The sequence below is a fragment of the Catharus ustulatus genome, chromosome 18 (assembly GCF_009819885.2).
Source record: "Catharus ustulatus isolate bCatUst1 chromosome 18, bCatUst1.pri.v2, whole genome shotgun sequence".
In the NCBI taxonomy this organism is placed as follows: domain Eukaryota; kingdom Metazoa; phylum Chordata; class Aves; order Passeriformes; family Turdidae; genus Catharus; species Catharus ustulatus.
The window spans coordinates 3,701,322-3,721,551 of record NC_046238.1 but is presented as its reverse complement, the minus strand read 5'-3'; the positions used below and the strand labels follow the sequence as shown (position 1 = coordinate 3,721,551).

General features: G+C 48.0%; 1 protein-coding gene across 4 annotated transcripts in view; it reads left to right on the top strand.

The window, feature by feature from the left end:
• The window catches only part of HECTD4 (HECT domain E3 ubiquitin protein ligase 4), a 65,545-nt gene that overhangs the window by 39,594 nt on the left and 5,721 nt on the right, over positions 1 to 20,230 (top strand). For all 4 annotated transcript variants that reach the window (XM_033075505.1, XM_033075503.1, XM_033075504.1 and 1 more), the window contains exons 40-71: positions 75 to 210; positions 727 to 909; positions 1,125 to 1,295; positions 1,720 to 1,889; positions 2,176 to 2,291; positions 3,083 to 3,186; positions 3,402 to 3,563; positions 3,684 to 3,832; positions 4,042 to 4,121; positions 4,239 to 4,402; positions 4,920 to 5,157; positions 5,583 to 5,719; positions 5,887 to 6,013; positions 6,456 to 6,593; positions 6,709 to 6,845; positions 6,997 to 7,157; positions 7,298 to 7,479; positions 7,817 to 8,022; positions 8,310 to 8,440; positions 8,597 to 8,802; positions 9,632 to 9,811; positions 10,099 to 11,405; positions 12,807 to 13,014; positions 13,640 to 13,863; positions 13,945 to 14,096; positions 14,503 to 14,609; positions 15,316 to 15,439; positions 16,428 to 16,618; positions 17,279 to 17,425; positions 18,079 to 18,198; positions 18,309 to 18,464; positions 19,707 to 19,810. In XM_033075505.1, the coding sequence (XP_032931396.1) occupies positions 75 to 210; positions 727 to 909; positions 1,125 to 1,295; positions 1,720 to 1,889; positions 2,176 to 2,291; positions 3,083 to 3,186; positions 3,402 to 3,563; positions 3,684 to 3,832; positions 4,042 to 4,121; positions 4,239 to 4,402; positions 4,920 to 5,157; positions 5,583 to 5,719; positions 5,887 to 6,013; positions 6,456 to 6,593; positions 6,709 to 6,845; positions 6,997 to 7,157; positions 7,298 to 7,479; positions 7,817 to 8,022; positions 8,310 to 8,440; positions 8,597 to 8,802; positions 9,632 to 9,811; positions 10,099 to 11,405; positions 12,807 to 13,014; positions 13,640 to 13,863; positions 13,945 to 14,096; positions 14,503 to 14,609; positions 15,316 to 15,439; positions 16,428 to 16,618; positions 17,279 to 17,425; positions 18,079 to 18,198; positions 18,309 to 18,464; positions 19,707 to 19,810 (6,118 nt within the window). The remainder of the gene's footprint in view (positions 1 to 74; positions 211 to 726; positions 910 to 1,124; positions 1,296 to 1,719; positions 1,890 to 2,175; positions 2,292 to 3,082; positions 3,187 to 3,401; positions 3,564 to 3,683; positions 3,833 to 4,041; positions 4,122 to 4,238; positions 4,403 to 4,919; positions 5,158 to 5,582; positions 5,720 to 5,886; positions 6,014 to 6,455; positions 6,594 to 6,708; positions 6,846 to 6,996; positions 7,158 to 7,297; positions 7,480 to 7,816; positions 8,023 to 8,309; positions 8,441 to 8,596; positions 8,803 to 9,631; positions 9,812 to 10,098; positions 11,406 to 12,806; positions 13,015 to 13,639; positions 13,864 to 13,944; positions 14,097 to 14,502; positions 14,610 to 15,315; positions 15,440 to 16,427; positions 16,619 to 17,278; positions 17,426 to 18,078; positions 18,199 to 18,308; positions 18,465 to 19,706; positions 19,811 to 20,230) is intronic.

The following is a 20,230-nucleotide window of genomic DNA, read 5'->3' as shown; positions in this document are numbered from 1 at the left end:
TGTTGTTGACAAGTGAAGCTTCTTTTCACTCTGGTTTTGAACTGAGTGATCAGATTGCCTTTGTGTCCTGGCAGGACGGATCCGGTGAGGCCGTTCATCAGCGGCCACGTGGCAAACAGCATGGCAGCAGAGGTGATTGCCCTGCTGCACAGCCTGCTCATGGCCCCAGAGTCCAATGCAGCCCAGATCTGGACAACAACTGCTGAAAAAGTGAGCAAACACAACCTTGAGTTGTGTGGGGGTTGAGTAGTTAGGGAATCTGATGATGAGCAAGGCCCTGAGCTGCTCGTTGTGATTTCCACACCAAGGTGTGGAATTGCACAGACCCAGCCCTTTCTCAGCTGTCTCAAAACAAAACCTCAGAATTTAGCCGTCCTTAGATATTGTGCTGTTTGTTGGGGAGTTCCCTTTCCTGTGGCAGGTTATTCTACCTTGGCTGTATGGTTTTATGTTCCTCTGAATCCTGCAGCACCTAATTTATTCCTTAGGTGAAATCCTCAGCAAAGACTTTTTCCAAGATTGTTTTATCCTAAAAGTTACCAGGGAATGGTCATGGCTTTGATGGTGCTCACACTTCAGAGAATTTGGAATATTCTGAGTTATATAATTCTTTTCAAGAACAAAAACAATTCTTTTGAGACTGTGTGGGCTGGAGGCTTGGGGCATTGGTTTTTGTTGGAACTGTGCTTTGAAGTCATTCCCTGGTATTTTTACTTCTGTCTTCAGGTTCTGTCTCGGGCTCTGATGTACATTCCACAGCTTGGCAAATATGCAGAGAGCATTTTGGAGAATGGGAGCAGCAGTGGAAGGAAACTGGCTAAACTTCAAAGGATTGCTCGGCAGGCAGTGGCTGCCCTGTGTGCTCTGGGTGGCTTTAAGGAGACAATTAAAATAGGTTCTGAAGTTCAGGTAATTCAGCACTGCTCATATTTGATATCTTAGTGAGAATTGCTGCTCTCCTGAGGTTTTTCCCTGCACTGGGATCCTTGGGAGCAGGATGTGCTTGTGGAACAGCAGCTTGTGGAGCCTTGTTTCCTAAAACACCCCCTGTGCTTGTGTGTGATGTCAAACACTGATTCCTGCTTGCAACACCTTCAGTCTCATGCAGCTCTTCTTTGCTTTAGGTTTTAGGCAAAGGAATAGCAGGAAGCATTGGAGTTGTGGCATCTATTAATGAGCAAGAAGGTATAGCCACGGTCAAATTCCCACCCACCACTATAGACACTAGAAAGACCTCCCAGGCATCAGACACTTTAACTATTCCATTATCTAGGCTCTGTGTTCCAAGATCTGAGGTATGGCAGTTTTAAACATCCAATATTCAGTATAATCTTGATTCTTGCTTTATTTCTGTCACAGCATACTGACTATTAATCTACAGCACGTAAAAAAAGTGTTTCATCTTTGCTTTTCAATGATTTGTAATGTTTGCCTTGTTTATTTAAGCATATATTAACAATATGTTTAAGTTCTCATTCAAGTAACATAAATATTCATCTTTTGTGCTTAAAGATATTCCATTGCATACTGGGTTGGGAGGTTTTGTGGTTAATTTCTGGCTTGGTTTAGGGGTGGGTTTGTTTTTTTTTCTTTTATTGGTGTTTGGTGCTGATTTTGTGATAGTAAAATATAAGAATTAACTCCAGGTAATAAAACACCCTCATTTCTTAGAAACTAACTACTTGAATTTAACTTTTTACCGTGCCCCCCCACCATCAGGCATTGCCTCTTCATAAACTGTCCATTACTGAGAAGGTAGTACAGGCAGTCCAGTCCATGTTGCTCCCTCAGGAGGGAAGTCTCTCTATTCACACCTCACTTCCTGCAACAGGAGATGGCTCAACCCCAGTAATGGCAGTGGTCCGGCTCCTTGCTGAAATAAGAACCAGGTGAGTCCTGGCTTTGTGCACATGAGTTCTGTGCCCTTCCTCTGGGGGTGTGCACCAAGGGACTGCAGAAATTCCTCTTTCCTCCCTTTTAGTTCATCAGTGTCCCTGTAACACTGAGCAAATGCTTCAATAAATAAATCCATTTATGAAACATGGAAAAGCTGCCTTTGGGGAGGGTCCAGCTAAAATCAGGGTTAACATCACCCTTAAACCACCCTTGAATTCAACCAGCTTTAAATTCAGCACACACTTTGTAACACTTTAAATGTATTATTTTTCTGCTCAGAGCATGCCTGGTGATGGCTCAGCTGTTGGAAGACAGCTCATTCTGTGAAGAATTCATTCAACAGTGCCCAGCTGCTGTGGAAGTTCTGAATTTGGTGGCCCAGGAGTGCAGCCCTGGTATGTAGCAAAACATTTTCTTGGCATATTCAGGTCAGAGACAGAGCAGCTTTTAAAATCATTTCAGTGTTTTCTCCTCCAGCTACTCAGAGTTTAGGAACTGGCACAGGACAGAGTGTCTTGTCACAGCTGCTGATGGAAGAGCAGCTAATAATCAGCCTAAATCATTAAACATTAGGCAGTAATTTAGGTCAGAACAGGATTGTTCTGTGTATCACAGAAGCAAGTCCTGGTTCTCTTCTGCACACTCCACTTGATTGCTTCCAGCATATCCTGCTCTGTATTCCTTGCAATTATTATCTGTGTTTTCTTTTTATTACCTTTTTTACTGGTTTTTCCAATGCTTTGTTATATTCCTCATCCTTGAGCTCTCCTTATTTAAGGAAAGCACTGGGGCCCAGCAGAAATCTTAGTTCAGGGCAAGTTTTTAGGAACATGCCAGAGAAAAAGTGACTGAAGTGAAGGGTAGTGATTCAGGTGTAAAAGGGTGAGGACTGATTTTTGTGACATAATTTTTTTTTTTGCTTTCCTGTCTTTGCTGGGCCATTAACTTGCTCACTAAAATGAACTTTATATCTTTATTAACACAGCAGTGTCTTTGCAATCCAAATATAAATTAAACATGAGAAAACACTTGAGTATGTTACCCAAACAATTAAATTGAGGGTAAAATGTGAGTGAGGCTGCAAATATCAAAGTGCAAACATCATACTTATTTGTGTATTAAGATTTTTCTTGGATTGGAGGAAGCAGCTGGAAGCTGATGCCTGGTTTGGTTGTTGTTGTTACAGGGGAGAGGCTGGTGGTTGTGGAGATGCAGTGTGAGAGGTTACGGATGCTGTACCGCGACTGTGCTCGGCCCCCTCCTCCTCCCCTGCAGGCAGACAGGAGACAGGTGAGCACAGGGACAGTGTCCTCTGTCCTGGGACACCCCCCTGCTGCTGCCCAGATTGGGGAATTTTTGAAATCTCTCATTTAATGTGAATTTCTGTGCTGGGATAGAATTTGTTGGGGTTGTGTTAAATGCACCCCTCGTAAACTGTGTGGTTGTGTTTTAGCGGGTGACTCGAATTGTGATTGGTAAAATAAACTGTTCTGTTGTGTCTGCAGCCCAAAGAAATCACCTGGAGCCCATCCAGGGTGTTCCCCCCAGTGAGAGCCTGCATGTTCTCCTCACACCTCACTGCTGTGACCTTCCTGGCAGATCCCAGTGCAGGTGGGGGACTTCCTCGGGGCACCTTTATCTATGCCACCTCCCCAGTGCCAGTGCAGGTGAGACCTCACAACTCTCCAATATTTTGTCATTTAACATCCAACAGGTCAAGAAAATTGCCTCTTTAAACTCTGTTTTGTAAATAACTTTTTAAAATGTGGTATTATTTCTATTTCTAGGCACCATCATTCTACTGGGAAATTGAGGTGGTTTCCTATGGAGATACAGATGATGACACTGGGCCAATAGTTTCCTTTGGATTTGCCACAGAGGCTGAAAAAAGGGATGGGGCTTGGACAAACCCAGTGGGCACCTGCCTCTTTCACAAGTAGGTTGGAGATTAAGCTATGTTCAGTACATTTGTCAGCAGACTGGGGAGGAGGCTGTAGTGAGCAGTACATACTTGTAAATTGAAATGCTAAAATGTTGGACTGGAATATCTTTGCAAAATCAGGAGAGCTGAGTTTTCTTTTGAGTGTCACAGCTTTGGTGGGTGGTGATCCTGCTCTGGCTCACTGTGTCCTTGTTGCCCCTCAGCAATGGGAGAGCAGTGCATTACAATGGCTCCAGCCTGCTGCAGTGGAAGAGTGTCAGACTGGATGTGACTCTGTCCCCTGGTATGTGACAGCATGGCTAAAATCCTTATCTGCTCCATCAGAAAATCCTCTAAATGTCAGGGAAATGCTGGAAGGGAAAACTGATTAAATCCTTTTTATGATTGTGTTTTTCTCCAGGTGATGTAGCAGGAATTGGATGGGAAAGAACAGAAGGAACTCCCCCTCCTCCAGGGCAGCCAGCAAAGGGCAGAGTTTATTTTACATATTGTGGGCAGAGACTTGTGCCCTACCTAGAGGATGTGTCTGGTGGAATGTGGCCAGTTGTCCACATTCAGAAAAAGGCAAGTTTGTAACAGAATATAATCTTAATAAACTTTCAGAAATATTAAAAAACATCATATGAAATATTGAACCTGCTCTGCAGAAAAGCCAGTTGATCATTTTTACCTTTTTTGAGTAGATTGAGGTATTCATTATCCCTCCCAGGTATTGTGCCATTATTTTGGTATTCCCTGCCCATTAGCACAGCAGTGTGCAGCTGGCCTGGCAGGATGCCTTGTGCCATGCCAGGAGCTCCTGTGAGCATTCCTGGCCAGCAGTGACAGGATGCCTTGTGCCATGCCAGGAGCTCTGTGAGCATTCCTGCCCAGCAGTGACCTTGTTTCAAAGCACCCAGCTCAGGCTGCTGCAGCTTGAAGCTGGAAAGCGGGCGAGTTCAAGGTGCACCCTTAGCAGCTTGAAGCTTTCCCAGAGTGCCAGCTGGGGATCCTGGGTGGTGGGGAGGTGTGACCAGCTCCTTCCTGGGGCAGAGTGAGGGCTCAGAGCAGGATCTGAGAGTTTCCCTGGATCCTTTTACAGAACACCAAAGTGCGAGCGAATTTCGGCTCGCGGCCGTTTGCCTACGCCGAGGGCCAGGCTCACCGCAATGCCGCCGACCTGTGCCTCGACCTGGCCGAGGAGATCAGTGCCAACTTCGAGGCCTTGCCCTTTGCCATGGCCTCTGACAGTGACAATGATGCTGGCACCAGCATTGCCTCAGACCCTGGCACCCACGGGCCCCCCTGCAGGATCGCCGCCGTCGCCACGGCTCAGCAACGTAAAGTGACATTCACTCCTTTGAAAGCTCTCCCAGCAGAAATGCCAAGCAAGGATTAGGATTTAAGCCCAGCCTGGCTGCAGTCTTTAGTCCTTAGGTAGTGCCTGTTTTGGTGGGGCAGTACCACAAGTCAAAGCCATGTTTATCTGATTTTAGACAAGGCAATTAAAGCTATCTTTGGTCTTCCTCTGTGTGAATACACAAATTATTCGTAATTAATGCAGCTTCAATGAGAACTCATCTCATTAGGGCTTGGGATACAATAGGATGTCATGGTGGATTGGATCAGCCAATTGGTTCTGCTGTGTCAGAAGGAATTGCATTCCCACCCCCTGACTGGAGAGCATGGAATGCTGTATATCTCCAATTTCATGGGATGTCTTTGCATGCATTATCATCTCATTATTCCTGTCTGTGTCTTGCAGAGTATGACAGTGACACATCCTGCCACTATAAAATGGAGCTGAGCTATGAGAACTTCATCACCTCAGGCCCTGATCCTCACCCCCCTCCTATTGCAGATGATGAAAGTGATGATGATGATGACGATGATATTCCCAGGGTGAGGAATGTGGCAAACTCTGCCTCTTATTTAGAGCCTAAAACCAGATCTTGTCATTTAGATTTAGAAACTCTGCCACACAAGACTTCTTCCTGCTTCCCTAACAAAAATACAACTGCTGGTAATTTATCACTTCTTGGTGTTCTAAACCACTTCTGTCTTTGTAGGAGGATCACTATGCCCTCTTGGTCAAAGCCTGGGAAACCAAAGTTTTCCCTACAATTAGAAGAAGATTCCGTAATGAGGCTGAGAGGAAGTCTGGGCTGGATCAGATTAAAGGAGCTTTACAGTTAGGTATGGCTGTATTTCCTTCCAGTGCTTAGAATTTGCTTTGTGCTCATGCTTTTTCTTTAGTACTTTTGCTATGTTGGACTATTTAAATAGGGAAAAATATGTCAGAAATAGTGACAGAATTTGTTGTGATGTGGATATAGAAACATTCTGGAATAACAGTTAGGGAAGGAGCTATATCCATTCATTTTCTGTCTGTGTCTATTAAGGCAAAACTTTTTAGGTTTAAATAATAAGGGGAGAAGTCACACTAAGAGCAAGGTAGGAATTCTGAGCTCTCATGAGAAGCTCAGGAAAAGCTTTCTCAGGAAAATTCCCAATTTCCATCTTTCAGCCTGACTGAGAGTATTTAATTGGAAAACTCCCCTGCTTGGGATCTCAGTGAGAATAAGAACTTAATTCAAGTGACTGAGGGAAATAACTTGCACTCCCTGTTGTCTTTCAGGAATGGTTGATATAGCAAGGCAAACTGTGGAATTCCTGTATGAGGAAAATGGGGGCATCCCAAGGGATCTCTACCTCCCCACCATTGAGGATATCAAAGATGAAGCAAACAAATTCACAATTGATAAAGTACGGAAAGGTAAGGGCAGCACAACAGAGCCTGAGGGGTGGAGAAAAACTTAGAGGTTTTTGGGATCTACTGCAGAGATTGTCAGCTGAAGAAAAAACCTGAAAGTGGTGTCCCTTTCTGCCAGGTCTCACCGTGGTGACTCGCTCTCCTGACAGCAACAACGTCACCAGCAGCGCTGTGGGAACAGCTCTCCCCAAATTTGCCATTCGGGGCATGCTGAAGACATTTGGCCTTCATGGGGTTGTTCTGGATGTGGATTCAGTGAGTAAAGACACACTGGGGGGGCATTTTAATGATCAGCATCACACAGCTGGGAGAAAAACTGCTCAGGATGCTGGATTGGGGCTCTGTTGGAAGGAAAAATGTGGTTGTAATTATTGCATTACTGACAGTGGTGGGGTTGGTGTTGCAGGTGAATGAACTGGTGCAAGTAGAGACCTATCTGAGGAGTGAGGGGGTCCTGGTGAGGTACTGGTATCCCATTGACATGTTGGAAAGGCCACCTGCAGGATACAGGAGGACTGCAACCAATGGATTGGTCACCCTGGATAACACCAACATCCAAATTCACAGGTGAAAAAAGAAATGTGGTAACAAAGAACTTTATTACCTAAATTTTAATTACCTGAAGAGTTGTGCAGTTACTGCTATCTTATTTTCATGGTTGGATTTAATGTTAAGGAATTAATAGAATTAATGTTTGTGTTCCCTAGGGAGCTGTTGAGGAGTGAAGCTGCCCTGGCCAAGCTCTACTGTCGCATGGCTCTGCTCAATATTTTTGCTCCCAAATCTCCCCACATGTTCACCCGGCTGTTCCACATTCCTGCCATCAGGGATATCACCCTGGAGCACCTGCAGCTGCTCTCCAACCAGCTTCTTGCACCACCTCTCCCTGGTAAACATTTGGTTTTGTTACAGCTCTTCTTTGGGGACAAAAAAAAAAATTAATGCATTTGGAATTTCTTTATTAGCTGGTAAATAATGAGTGTATTTAAGAATGAGCTGGGGAGATCACCCTTGCCAGGGGCTGGGCTGAGGCTGGTGAGGGGCACAGCTGGCATGGAGAGGCCATCCCTGGGTGGGTCCTTTCTCCTGCTGACTTTTAGGCAAGGAGTTTTCCACTTGAAAACAGAGGTTGGGAATCTTCCAGGTGTTTTACAGCTTTTGTTTCCCAGGTTATGTAAACATCTGGAATGATCTCCAAATTTGTGCTGTTTTCCTTGTTATTCCAGATGGAACCATCAGCTCAAGCTCCATTCTCCTGGCCCAGTCCCTGCAGCACTGCATCCATTCCCAGACCTGTGCTGCCACTGACCTCTTCTACCAGGGCAATTCCCAGGCCATCAGGGAGTGGCTCACTGTGGCCATCACTCGCACCCTGCATCAGGGAGAGGAGAGTCTGTTGGACCTCACCAAGCAGATCTGCTCCTTTCTGCAGGTAAAATAGTCACTCTTTCATGAGTGTTGGGCTCCCTTCTCAGGAGCCCTTGTTCTCTGTGATTGTCATTGTCACAGGGAATTGTTTCTCTGGATGGATTCTGTTATCCTGATTGTAGTGGGCACACTGAAAGCAGAAGCAGTAGCAATGCTCTGGATTGAATTAAAATGAAGTGCCCTAATTTGCAATTAATTAAACACATTGGCTATAGAGCACTCTATGAATAAAGGAGAGGGAGGGGGTTTGCTGCTCTCTGGGATCTTCCATGATGAATTGTCCTGTTACAGGCGGCACCAGAACAATTTCCTGCTGAAGAATTCCCAATTTCCGAATCCAAAGTCAACATGGATGTGAATTTTCCTGGGGCTGCTTTTGTGATTGTGTCCTGCAAGGAAAGTCAGTCTGGCTTCCGAAAAGAGTGAGTCATGGAGAGGGGCAAGGCTGGGGCTGAGCCTGCCAGCCTGGGCATGGAGTTCTTTATTTTTTTTGAGTTTTCTCACATTTATTCTGAGTGGTGGCTGGGATGTTTCCCAGCTGGTTTGAGCCTAACCAAGCTGTGCTGCTGTTTCCCCAGCTCATCCCTGTACAAGGCCCCCTGGGCTCGGGTGCTGGTCTATGGGCTGGGCCACAAGGTGAAGAGGAACGGGCAGCTGAACCTGATCGAGGCCGTGTGCTACCCCCGCGACGCCTCCCCCACCAACACCGGCCTCACCCCGCCCCCCACCACCAACCAGTACCCAGCTGTCATCACCCCCACCGACAGAGTGCACATCAAACTGGGTGAGCACAGCCACAGCACCAGGGCAAAGCCTGCACTGCCCTCTCAGAGCTGGGAACGGTTTCATTACAGCCTCTGCAGCACCTTCCTGTGTCACCAGTCCTGGCGGCACTCAGGACAGAATTTTTGTACAAGGAATTCATTCTTAACCAAAAAAGAACCATCTGATTCTGGTTTTTATATTCCAGGAGTTCACCCAGCAGTGTTTGTATTTGAAATATTTTATTCAAAATACAAATTTCTGCAGTCTTGGTGCTGTTGGTGTTTGAGGAGCTGTTTCAGATGGAGAATGGTTTTGTTTTTTTTTTAATTACCTTTTTAGGTGTTTGTAGGAGTCTCTTATCCACAGAGTAATATATCTGCAGTGTAGCAATACTTAGGTCACCCCAGCTTCTCCAGCAAGAAGAATCATTATTTTTCTTTTCATTATTTTTCTTTTTATTCTTGCCCAGAGGGAGTGACAGTGGGATTTAGAACTGTGAAGGTGACTGGGTGCAGCGAGTTCTTAAAACTTCCCCTTGGAGATCCAGTTCTAGTACCCATCAAACAGAAATAAATTATTTTGAGGGAAGTTCTGTGTGTATATTTAGATATGTTCAGGCTCAAAATTATTCTGTTTTTGTGACTAAAATGTTCTCTGGACATTTATAATTACAGATTATATTAGCTTATCAATATAGACAAACATTCCTATTTGTTTATTACAAGGTGCTACAGAGAAAATTCTCACTTACTGTAAGTTTAGCCTTGAAAAAAAATCCTAAATGTTACTGCTTTTAGTTTATCAGTGCTCAGAATCATGATAAATATTTTCTTGGATCTTTTTCTTAGGAGTGTCTCCTCCTCCTGGAGCTGTGCTGGTCCTGCATTCCCTCCCCCTGGAATTCCCCCTGGCAATGGCATTCACAGAACAGCTCTTAACCTGGAAATTAGAAGATGGGGATGGAAAATCTGAAGATGAGCTGGATACTATTCCTGCCTCAGTTCTCTTGCAAGTAGTGGAATTTTTAGGTGAGAATGGAATATTTCCTCAATAATGAGCACTGATAATGTGCTGGCTCTGGTGGAGAGTTCAGGAAACAAAAACTACAGTTCAAATTTTCTGAGCTCTTCCACTCTAATGAAATTTTCTTCAAACTCCAGAAATTTTCTGTTGATCTGCAGTTCTTGGTATAACCTCTCTGAATTTCTTACTGCTGCCATGATGTTGAAATGAGCTTTTCTGGTGCTTTTTTTAATGATACTCTCTGCTATGTGTGCAACACTGCTGACTGCCATGCCTTACCTTCCTCACACAGGCAACTTCCTCTGGACCACTGACATGGCAGCGTGTGTGAAGGAATTGATCTTTCACCTCTTGGCCGAGCTGCTTCGCAAAATCCACAATCTGGAGCAGAAGAAGAACCCAGCAGGGCTGTCCTCATCCATTGCCCTGCAGCTCAACCCCTGCCTGGCCATGCTCATGGCCCTGCAGTCAGAGCTGCACAAGCTCTATGATGAGGAAACCCAGAACTGGGTGTCTGGGAATGCCTGTGGTGGCTCTGGGGTAGGAGTGGCTGACCAGGGAAGGTTCTCCACGTACTTCCACGCCCTGATGGAAGTGTGCCTGGCTGTGGCAGAAGTCACCTTGCCCATCAACATGAGCGTGACAGCCAATGTGATCTCATCCACCAGTGCCCCAAATCTTAGTGACTCCTCCTCTTCATCCTCATCTTCACCAGGGCAGACCCCACAGAGCCCGAGCTTGCTGTCCAAGAGGAAAAAAGTCAAAATGAAGCGGGAGAAAACCTCATCCTCTGGGAAAAGGGCTTCGTCCAGGGCGGCCGAGACGGACGCGGCGCTGCTCAGCATCGGGGGCAGCAAGCCTGAGGACATGCTGTGGTTCCACAGAGCTCTGACCCTGCTCATAATCCTCAGGCACCTGACCAAGAAGGACCCCCAGGGGCTGGGTGTGACCAACGATGCCGTGGCCGATGCCTGCCAGGCCCTGGTGGGTCCCACCGCCCACAGCCGCCTGCTCGTCATCTCCGGCATCCCCACCCACCTGGAGGAGAGCACGGTCAGGAACGCCATCAGGAAAGCCTGCAACGCCCACGGGGGGGTGTTCAAGGATGAGATCTACATCCCTCTGCAGGAGGAGGATCCAAAAAAAACCAAGGACAAAGCAGAGGGAGGCGAGTGCAGGACGGAGCTGGAGAAGCCGACGGTTTCCAGCAGCGCCGACAGTTTGGACATCAGCAGCTCCAGCAGCGTCACCCCCGCCATGAGCGTCAGCGCCTCGGCCTCCACCAGCCAGGCCTCCCTGTGCAGCTCCCAGGGCATCTCCCGCACCGTCAGCGACATCTCTGTGGATCAGTTCCAAGCAGGGCTGGAGCTGCCCATCCCACCTGGATTGCTGGAGCAGCCTCATGTGGTGTCCAGCCAGGAGAGTTTGGATCTGTCCCACTGCAGCACGGGCAGCCTGGGCAGCCTGGGCAGCCTGGGGGAGCCGCTGGATAACGTGGAGACGGCCTCGGTGTCCGACGTGGGCTCCATGTACACTGTGACATCTCTGGACAATCAGCCCCTGCTGGCACGGCCCATCAAGGGCTTTGCTGTGGTGGAGGTAATGGAGAGTTTGTTGGAGGTTTTCTGGAGGAGAGTGGGATCTCACTTTAGGAACTGGCTCTTTCCATGGGTGCAGGAGGAATGTATGTCTAAGAGCATGGGAGACTGGGAGTTCTCAGCTTGGACAGGATGGTTGAGGAGCACAGAATTCCCTTCTCCACATTCACAGTCTCAGGAACAATCCCTGTCTCTCAAAGGCCAGAGGGGACCCAGTAGTGGAGTGATCCAGCAGCAGAACTCTTGTGTGCTCCTGTTTTCACAGAGTGCTGCTGAAGCCAAGACCATAAATGAATTCCTAAGGGATGAAATTCCTGGAGGATTGGTAGCTGTGGAGCACAGCAGCCAGTACAGCTTCCAACTGAGGAAATGTTTCAACTGCCTTGCAAAGGCTGGGAGGACATGTCAGGGGAAAGATTATTCATTTCCTCTTTCATGTGCCTTTCTCTAAAATTTGCTCTGGCTCTGGGATGGATTTAGAGATTGGGGCCTTTTGGTTTGACCCACAAGGCAATTATTTAATGTTCAATCAGTACATTTTCACCTATTTTGAACCACCTATGGATTCCTCTGTAAAACCACTTTAGGAGAGATGATAAATTTTGTTGCTGTCTGGTTCCAAATCAATTTTTAAAAGCATTATGGGTGATTGCCATTGCTGCTGGGTCACTCCAGGTGTTCAGCTCTGCACAAGAACCTTCCCCTCTGCTGCTTCCACAAATTGCCTGCTGCACAATTTGTGCAACACAGCCATTCCTGATAGCCTGAGAATGCAGAGAGATGTTTTTGTGTAGTCTAGGATTGTATCAGTTCCTCTTTTAGAAGAAAATCAGCTTGTTCAGATGGAAACTCTGCAAGTTGCTATTCTGGAGCTGTTAATTGATGTGAAGACATCACTGAAATAAAAGCATTAAGTGTGGAGAGAAAGCTGCCAGAGTGTTCACATGGAAACTGCTCCAAGTCTGGAGCTGCTCTGGTTGTAGTTCTTCAGGGAATCAAAGGAAATTGCTTTTCCCTTGCCCTGTGTGGCTGAGGCTTCAAGGTCTGTGCTAATTGAGATTTTTCAGACAGGAGAATTGAGGGACAGCAGAGTTACAAATAATGCCAGCTGACCTGGCTGACACCCTCAGCTCCTTCCCTGCTGTTCCCAGGGGCTGTCAAATGGGAGAGCTGGGTCACAGCTGGGCCTGTTCACTCCCAGCATGAGCATTTCACTCTTCTCAGGAAGGATCCTTTCTAGGCTGAGCCTGAATTTTGGAATCACATTCCTGATAGCAGAGAAGAGAAACAATAATGATTATCTGCATGGGGAGGGGGGAAAAACTTAAACCCCAAATTCCTATGAATGGAAATGAATTTGTTTTCTCAGAATTGCTATGAACTAATTTCATTATTTGTACAGATAAGGTCAAGAGCTAAAATAGAGAAAATCCGAGCCAGCCTCTTCAACAGCAGTGACCTCATTGGCTTGTCCAGCCTGGATGGGGAGGATGAGCTCATGGAGATGTCAACTGAGGAGATTTTAACTGTTTCCACTGTAAATCAGAGTTTGTTTGACACCCAGGGGAGCCCAGCACTGGAAGATTATTTCAATGATAAGTCAATCAAAGGTAGGTGGTTGGATATTGGCAAATCTCTCTTGTGTTCAGTGTTTTGGGGGATGATCAGAGCTCAGATCCTCCTTGGTTCATCAATATATATAAATCAGGGGTGACAATGAGCCAGGGAGAAATTCCAAAGTAAGTTTTATCCTTCCAGGGGCCCTTTGCAAGCTGAGCATTGCTCATTGTCCACCCAACTAATCAAATAAATAATAAATAGATAAACAAAACACTCCTCAGCAACCTAAAAGACACTGATTTCATTCTTTTGGGACTTTTTAAAAAAGAAAATAGCCACTGAAATAACTTCTGACTGCTAGTTCTGTTGATAGATGTTGCTGTCTGTCTGCACAACATAATTTTTATCCTGGCATGATAAATAAGGTGCTCTTCTCATCTCCACTACTCCCTCAAGTAATTATTACAGAATGTGGCCAGTTCTCTGTTTAATGGGGTGCAGAAGGAGGAGATTTTTCACTGAGATGTGATTGATTTTTCCTACCACAGTGACTTTCCATCTCAAAGCAAGTGCCATGTCATAGAATATTTTATCTGAATGGCAAATTCTACCAGTTCTCATGGCATTTTGTACCAAATTGTTGGGTTGGTTTTTTGTTTTTTTTTTTTTAATTAGGCGAAAAACTGGTCCCAGGCGCTCGGGAAGTTCTCACAGAGATCTTTAAAAGCTGTGTCCATTCAGAACAAATGCTGAGCCTGACCCCAGCCAAGCCCATCAAGGTGGCTGACATTTACCTCAGCAAGGAGCAGATCAATTCCCAAACCCCTGGGAACCTTCTCCACGTTTTTTTCACCAACGTCCGCCCTCCCAAGAAGGTGCTGGAGGACCAGCTGACCCAGGTACTGCTTTGCCAACTGTTCTCAGCCTCTTCTGGTGTCACTTGAAGGCACTGGGTGATGATTCACTTTTTGTCTTGGAAGATTTTAAGGAAATATGGAGTTCCCAAGCCCAAATTTGACAAGAGCAAATACAACAAGGCAGGCAAGGAGCAGCACCCGGTGAAGGTGGTGAGCACCAAGCGCCCGGTCACCAAACCCCCCACCAAGGAGAAATCCATGCTCAACAGTGTCAGGTGGGTGTCCTCAGCCTTGTGGCACTTGGGGAATATTGGATTTCACTGCAGGAATCCAGGTTTTTATCCCCAATCCCTCTGTGCTTCCATGGATTGGATTGGAAACGCGGCTGTGGCGTTAATGTTGGAACGTCTCAGATTTCTGGGAATTATTTGGCAAAGTGTTTCTTTATTCCAGAGATTTGGGGTGGAGTTGTTTGGACCTATTTATAGAACACTGGGATTTGTGTTCATCAGTGTTCTATCCCAGTGCACTTATTCCAAATAACAGATCAGGTTGGACAGGCTTGAAGCAGCCATGGCAGGAGTGGGACAGGATGGGCTGCAGGATCCTCCCAAACAATTCTGGGGTTCTGTGAGCAGATGAAGGAAAACTTCTGATCCTAACACCCACTTTGTCCCTCAGCCGAACAGCCTTAAGTGAGAAGAAGCCCACTGTAAAGCCTAAATCTCCTGAGAAGAGCAAACCTGAGGAGAAGGACCCTGAGAAGTCTCCCACAAAGAAACAGGAAGGTGGGAGCTGCAGAGAAAAAAATCCTAGAAAAATATTTTTAATGTGTTTATATGACTTTATGATTTGGTTTGTCTTTATTTCTAACAAGTCTGGTTTTTTTTAAATAGTGATTTAAAATCTTGCTTTTATTTGTGTCTCTGGGCCCATCAGTGTGAGAGCAAACAGTTTTTGCAGCAGTGTGTAGGGCATGTCAATAAAACAGGCAGAAAACTTCCTAAGGGGTGTAGTTCCAAGGCTTTGGACCAGGTGGGTTTAAATTGTGCTTCTCAGTTTATATTGGGAAATTCCTCAGTGGAAAATTGGATAAAAAAGAATGACTGAGATTCCTCAGAACTTGTGGAGGAGACAGCACAGCCATGCCATGACAGGGTTTGGGCTCAGAACTGTTCTTTAGTCAGGTGGAAGAGTGGACAGGTTTGGACTCCTCTCTTCCTGGTAGGAAGTTAGCTCAGAAAATGGGAATTTCAGCATCCAGCCAAGCAGGGATCCTTGGTGCTGGGTTACAGAGATATTGCAGAGGGGCAGTGGGGATTTGAGCCCTTGAGGGGAGTGAGAAGGTGCCACTGACTGAGGTGGGTGTGACCAAAGTGTGACGGATGGAACTCCCTGGGAGAGGCTCCAGGTGGGATGGGAGAGCAGGAGGAAGCTGGAGTGAGAACTTCAGGGCAAGTGCTGAACTCTTTTGTGGTGCATGTTTGGTGGCAGTTCCTGAGGAGAAGTACCTGACCCTGGATGGGTTCCAGCGCTTCGTGGTGGATCGCTCCAAGCAGGACATCCGCAGCGTGTGGAGAGCCATCCTGTCCTGTGGCTATGACCTGCACTTTGAGAGGTACAGCTAGCACAAACCTGGGGGAGCTGGTACTGATCCACTGTGCTCACTCTAAACCCTTGATCCCAAGTATTCCTAATCCAAGAAGCTCTAACACTTCCATCCATGGCTGCAAGGCTTGTAGGAAAATAAGTTATTTCCTCAAAATAGATTTTAAAAGTCATGTTCTGTCCAAATGCAGGTCCTGATTTCTTGTGCACAGCATGGCTGACAAAAGCAGATGCCACAGTGTCCTTTAAGGCTTCCAAACTGTGTAATAAATGACCCTGAAGGGAACTGTAGCTCCCTGTGTGTCTTTGGTTTCCTTCCCCAGCCAGTGCACTGGGTCATTGTTTAACTGGCACGGTTGTTATTTGGTCAGAAATGCTGTAGAAGAGGGAGCTGTTAAATTTCTTAATATTGTAAAGGAAGAGAATCCCTTAAATGAATTCTCCTTATCTGCCTGTGTCAGGCCACAGGCTAAGTGCCCCTTATCATCTCCAGAGGAGACAGTGCACTAACAGAGCTTAATAAGCAGGGTCTTTGTGCCTAATTATTTAATATCAGTGAGGAGAAGTGGGTGATGAACCAGCTGGGATTTTTACCATGAAACAGCTTTGCTTAAGGAAAGGGGAATGAAGAGCAGGGCACCAGCTTCTGCTCCAGGTGTGTGTGGGGAGTTGTGCTCTAGGTGTGTGTGTGGCTGTGCTCCAGGTGTAGAATTGTGCTCCAGGTGTGTGTGTGGCTGTGCTCCAGGTGTAGAATCGTGCTCCAGGTGTGTGTGTGTGTGGTTGTGCTCCAGGTGTGTGTGGCTGTGATCCAGGTGTAGAATTGTGCTCCAGGTGTGGAGTTGTGCTCCAGGTGCAGCTGCCCAACACACTGTGAGTGAGCAGCTGTGCTCCAGGTGCCCTGCCAGGTGTGTATGTGGCCATGCCCCAGGTGTGGCCATGCTCCTGGTGCAGCTGCCCAGCACACAGTGAGTGAGCCCTTGTACCCTGTGCCCTGCCAGGTGTGCCTGCATCGACGCCAGGCACGCGCAGAAGGCGTCGCGCAAGTGGAGCCTGGAGATGGACGTGGCCCTGGTGCAGTACATCAACCGCCTGTGCCGCCACCTGGCCATCACCCCCGCCCGCCTCCACCCCCACGAGGTGTACCTGGACCCAGCTGATGCAGCAGATCCCAGGATTTCCTGTCTCCTCAGTATGTGTGGAGGGTTTTTTTCAGAGGAAGAGTTGGGAGTGCTGCTGGTGTGCAATTGGAGGTTGGAGGTTTGGTGGGAAATTCTTCAGTTGCAAGTGGAAAAATGGATTAAAAAAAATAATTGAGATTCCTCAGAACTTGTGGAGGAGACAGCACAGCCATGCCATGACAGGGGTTGGCTCAGAAGTGTTCTTTAGTCAGGTGGAAGAGTGAACAGAGACAGGTTTGGACTCCTCTCTTCCTGGTAGGAAGTGCCAGGTTAGCTCAGAAAATGGGAATTTCAGCATCCAGCCAAGTAGGGATCCTTGGTGCTGGGTTAGAAGGGAGGTGTTTACTCCTCAGGCTGGAGCAGGAAATACCTGCTGGGTTCAGCGTGCAGGGGGAGGAAGGCTGGATTTCCATTCTTGATTTAGGGCAGATTTTAGTCACTAAATTCTGTTCATTTAGGAGGAAAATTCAGTGATAATGGGAGATTCTGGAGTGACACCCTGATACTCAAGATTCAGGGAGGGACATGAGGGATGCTGTTCCTGCATCCTCAGCACAGGGATCAGAGGGGCTGCTTTGGAAGGGTCTTGTGTTGCTCCTGGACCAAACCTGCTGGGATTTGCAGGAGGTGGAGAATCTGTTGGTGTCTCTGACTGGCATTTCCCCCTGCAGATGTCCCTGTGGAGAGCCTGAGGCTGCGCTTTGCCCTGCTGCAGTCCCTGAACACCACCCTGGAGACGTTCTTCCTGCCGCTGGTGGAGCTGCGCCAGACCGACATGTACGGGAACAGCATCGCTGCCCTGCTGCAGGAGGCCAAGGGTGAGCAGGGGGCACTGAGTGTGGGACACTGAGTGTGGGACACTCTGCAGGGCACTGAGCAGGGAACACTGAGTATGAGACACTCTGCAGGGCACCAGGGGTGTCAGTGTGTGAAAGGAAGTTTTTGTATTGGGCTAGCTGGATAAAAACACTCCCAAACCACTTTGGGGGAGTGAGGAATGTTCAGAGATTTCTCTTCACAGAGATATGAGGTATTAAATGTATTTTTGGGGCAGTGTCACAGCCCTATTTTTTATCATCATTTGTTGCTTGTAGCTTTACTGTCAAAACATCTCAGACTGCTGAAAACTATTTGGCAAAGTGTTCCTATTTACAGAGATTGTGCTGGAGTTGCTGGGATCTATTTATAGAACACTGGAATTGTGTTGATCAGTGTTCTGTCCCAGTGCACTCATTCCAGAAGACATGAGGAACAAATAGATGGGACTTGGAGAAACCTGCACTATGGCAGGGGGTAAAACTGGATGAGTGGAATCATGGAAACCATTCCATGATTTTATAAAATGTATTTTTTAAAATTTAGGTAGGTAAGACATGGCTAATCTAATGAAGGGGAAATTTTTATTCTACCATTGTCCACTGCAGAATTTCAGGGGTAGATTAACTCTGCTGAAATGTGTTTGTTTCTTCAGGTTTAATCTTTTATGACACAAAAGTGACCGTCATGAACAGAGTGCTCAATGCCACTGTGCAAAGAACTGCTGACCATGCAGCCCCAGAAATCACCCTGGATCCCCTGGAGATCGTTGGAGGTACCAGCACTGATCCTTTCCAGCCCTGTCTGCAACGCTGAGCTGCTTTCCCCCAGCTCAGCTGCTGCTTTGTGAGGCTGGAGGTTCATTTTTGCCTTTGTGTTGGACAGGGGAGATCCGTTCCTCAGAGAATTCCTACTTCTGCCAGGCTGCCCGGCAGCTGGGCTGCGTCCCCTCGTCCCAGCTCTGCGTCAAACTGGCCAGCGGGGGAGACCCCACCTACGCCTTCAACATCCGCTTCACCGGGGAGGAGGTGCACGGCACCAGTGAGTGGGGGTGGGACAGGGACAGGGAGTGGGGATGGGACAGGGACAGGGAGTGGGGACAGGGACAGGGCACCAGGGAGTGGGGATGGGACAGGGACAGGGAGTGGGGACAGGGACAGGGCACCAGGGAGTGGGGATGGGACAGGGACAGGGAGTGGGGACAGGGACAGGGCACCAGGGAGTGGGGATGGGACAGGGACAGGGAGTGGGGACAGGGACAGGGCACCAGGGAGTGGGGATGGGACTGGGGGTGGGGACAGGGACAGGGAATGGGTACAGGGCACCAGTGAGAGGGACTGGGGACTGGGAGTGGGACTGGGACAGGGGAACAGTGAGTGGGGATGGGACAGGGACTGGGGACAGGACAGGGGACAGGGACAGGGAGTGGGGACAGGGACAGGGACTGGGGACAGGACAGGGGACAGGGACAGGGCACCAGGGAGTGGGGATGGGGAATGGGGAACAGGGAGTGGGGACTGGGACAGGGGAACAGGGAATGGGGAGTGGGGACAGGGATAGGGCACCAGGGAGTGGGGATGGGGACAGAGAGTGGGACTGGGATCAGGGACAGGGCACCAGGGAGTGGGATGGGGACTGGGGACAGGGAGTGGGGACTGGGACAGGGGAACAGGGAATGGGGACAGGGAGTAGGGGCTGGGGACAGGGACAGGGCACCAGGGAGTGGGACTGGGGACAGGGAATGGGGACAGGGCACCAGGGAGTGGGACAAGGGAACAGGGCACAGGGACAGGGCACCAGTGAGTGGGGACTGGGACAGGGGAACGAGGAATGGGACCAGGGCACCAAGGAGTGGGGACAGGGAGTAGGATTGTGGATAGGGGCAGGGACCAGGGCACAGGGGAGTGTGGACAGGGACCCCAGGGCACCATTGAGCAGGGACTGGGACTGGGGACAGGGAGCAGGGAACAGGGAGTGGGGACAGGGGAAACAGGGCACCAGAGAGTAGGGACAGGACTCCATAGAACAAGTGAGTGGGGACAGGGAGTGGGATAGGACACCAGGGAGTGGGGACAGCAGGTCTGTGGCACCAGTGTACGGGGTCAGGGACAGCCTGAGTGACAACCCCCATCCATCTCCTAATCCAGCACCAAATCCCATTTGCAGGCCAGCTGGTAGAACAAATATTCCTGCTGTTCTTGGAGTGCTGGAAAGCAAAGCAACACTTGGGAATTGAGCAGGAACAAAGGAATATTTTCATTATTTTCCCTCTGTCTTTTCCAGGTGGATCTTTCCGTCACTTCCTTTGGCAAGTGTGTAAAGAGCTGCAGAGCTCCTCCCTCTCCCTGCTCCTGCTGTGCCCCAGCTCTGCTGTCAATAAGAACAAGGTGTGAGATCCCAATGCCAAAGTGAGGGGTGTTTTCTCTTTCTGAGTGCTGGGTTTGAACAGGAGTGGGACACATTTGGTCAGAGGTGCAGAGAGAGGCCTCAGATCATGAAACCAACCAGGTCCCACATCCTGGAGAGCTGGAAGTGGGAGTTGGTGAATCCCCTGCTGCTCCTCCTGTGTGCAGCAGCTACTTGGAGAAGGAGACAAAGCAGCAAAATGCAAAATGGAGCAGAGTTAAAACTGCTGGGCAGTGTTCAGAGTCAGTTAGAGGTTGTCCCAGACTGGTGAACTTCCATGAATCTTTATTCTGTGGCCTATTCTGTGTCACCAGAAAGATCTGCCAGGAGAACAAGATGCTCCTTCCATGCTACTTAGTGTCTTACTTTGTGCAGTAGATGTTCTCTAGAAACAAGATAAA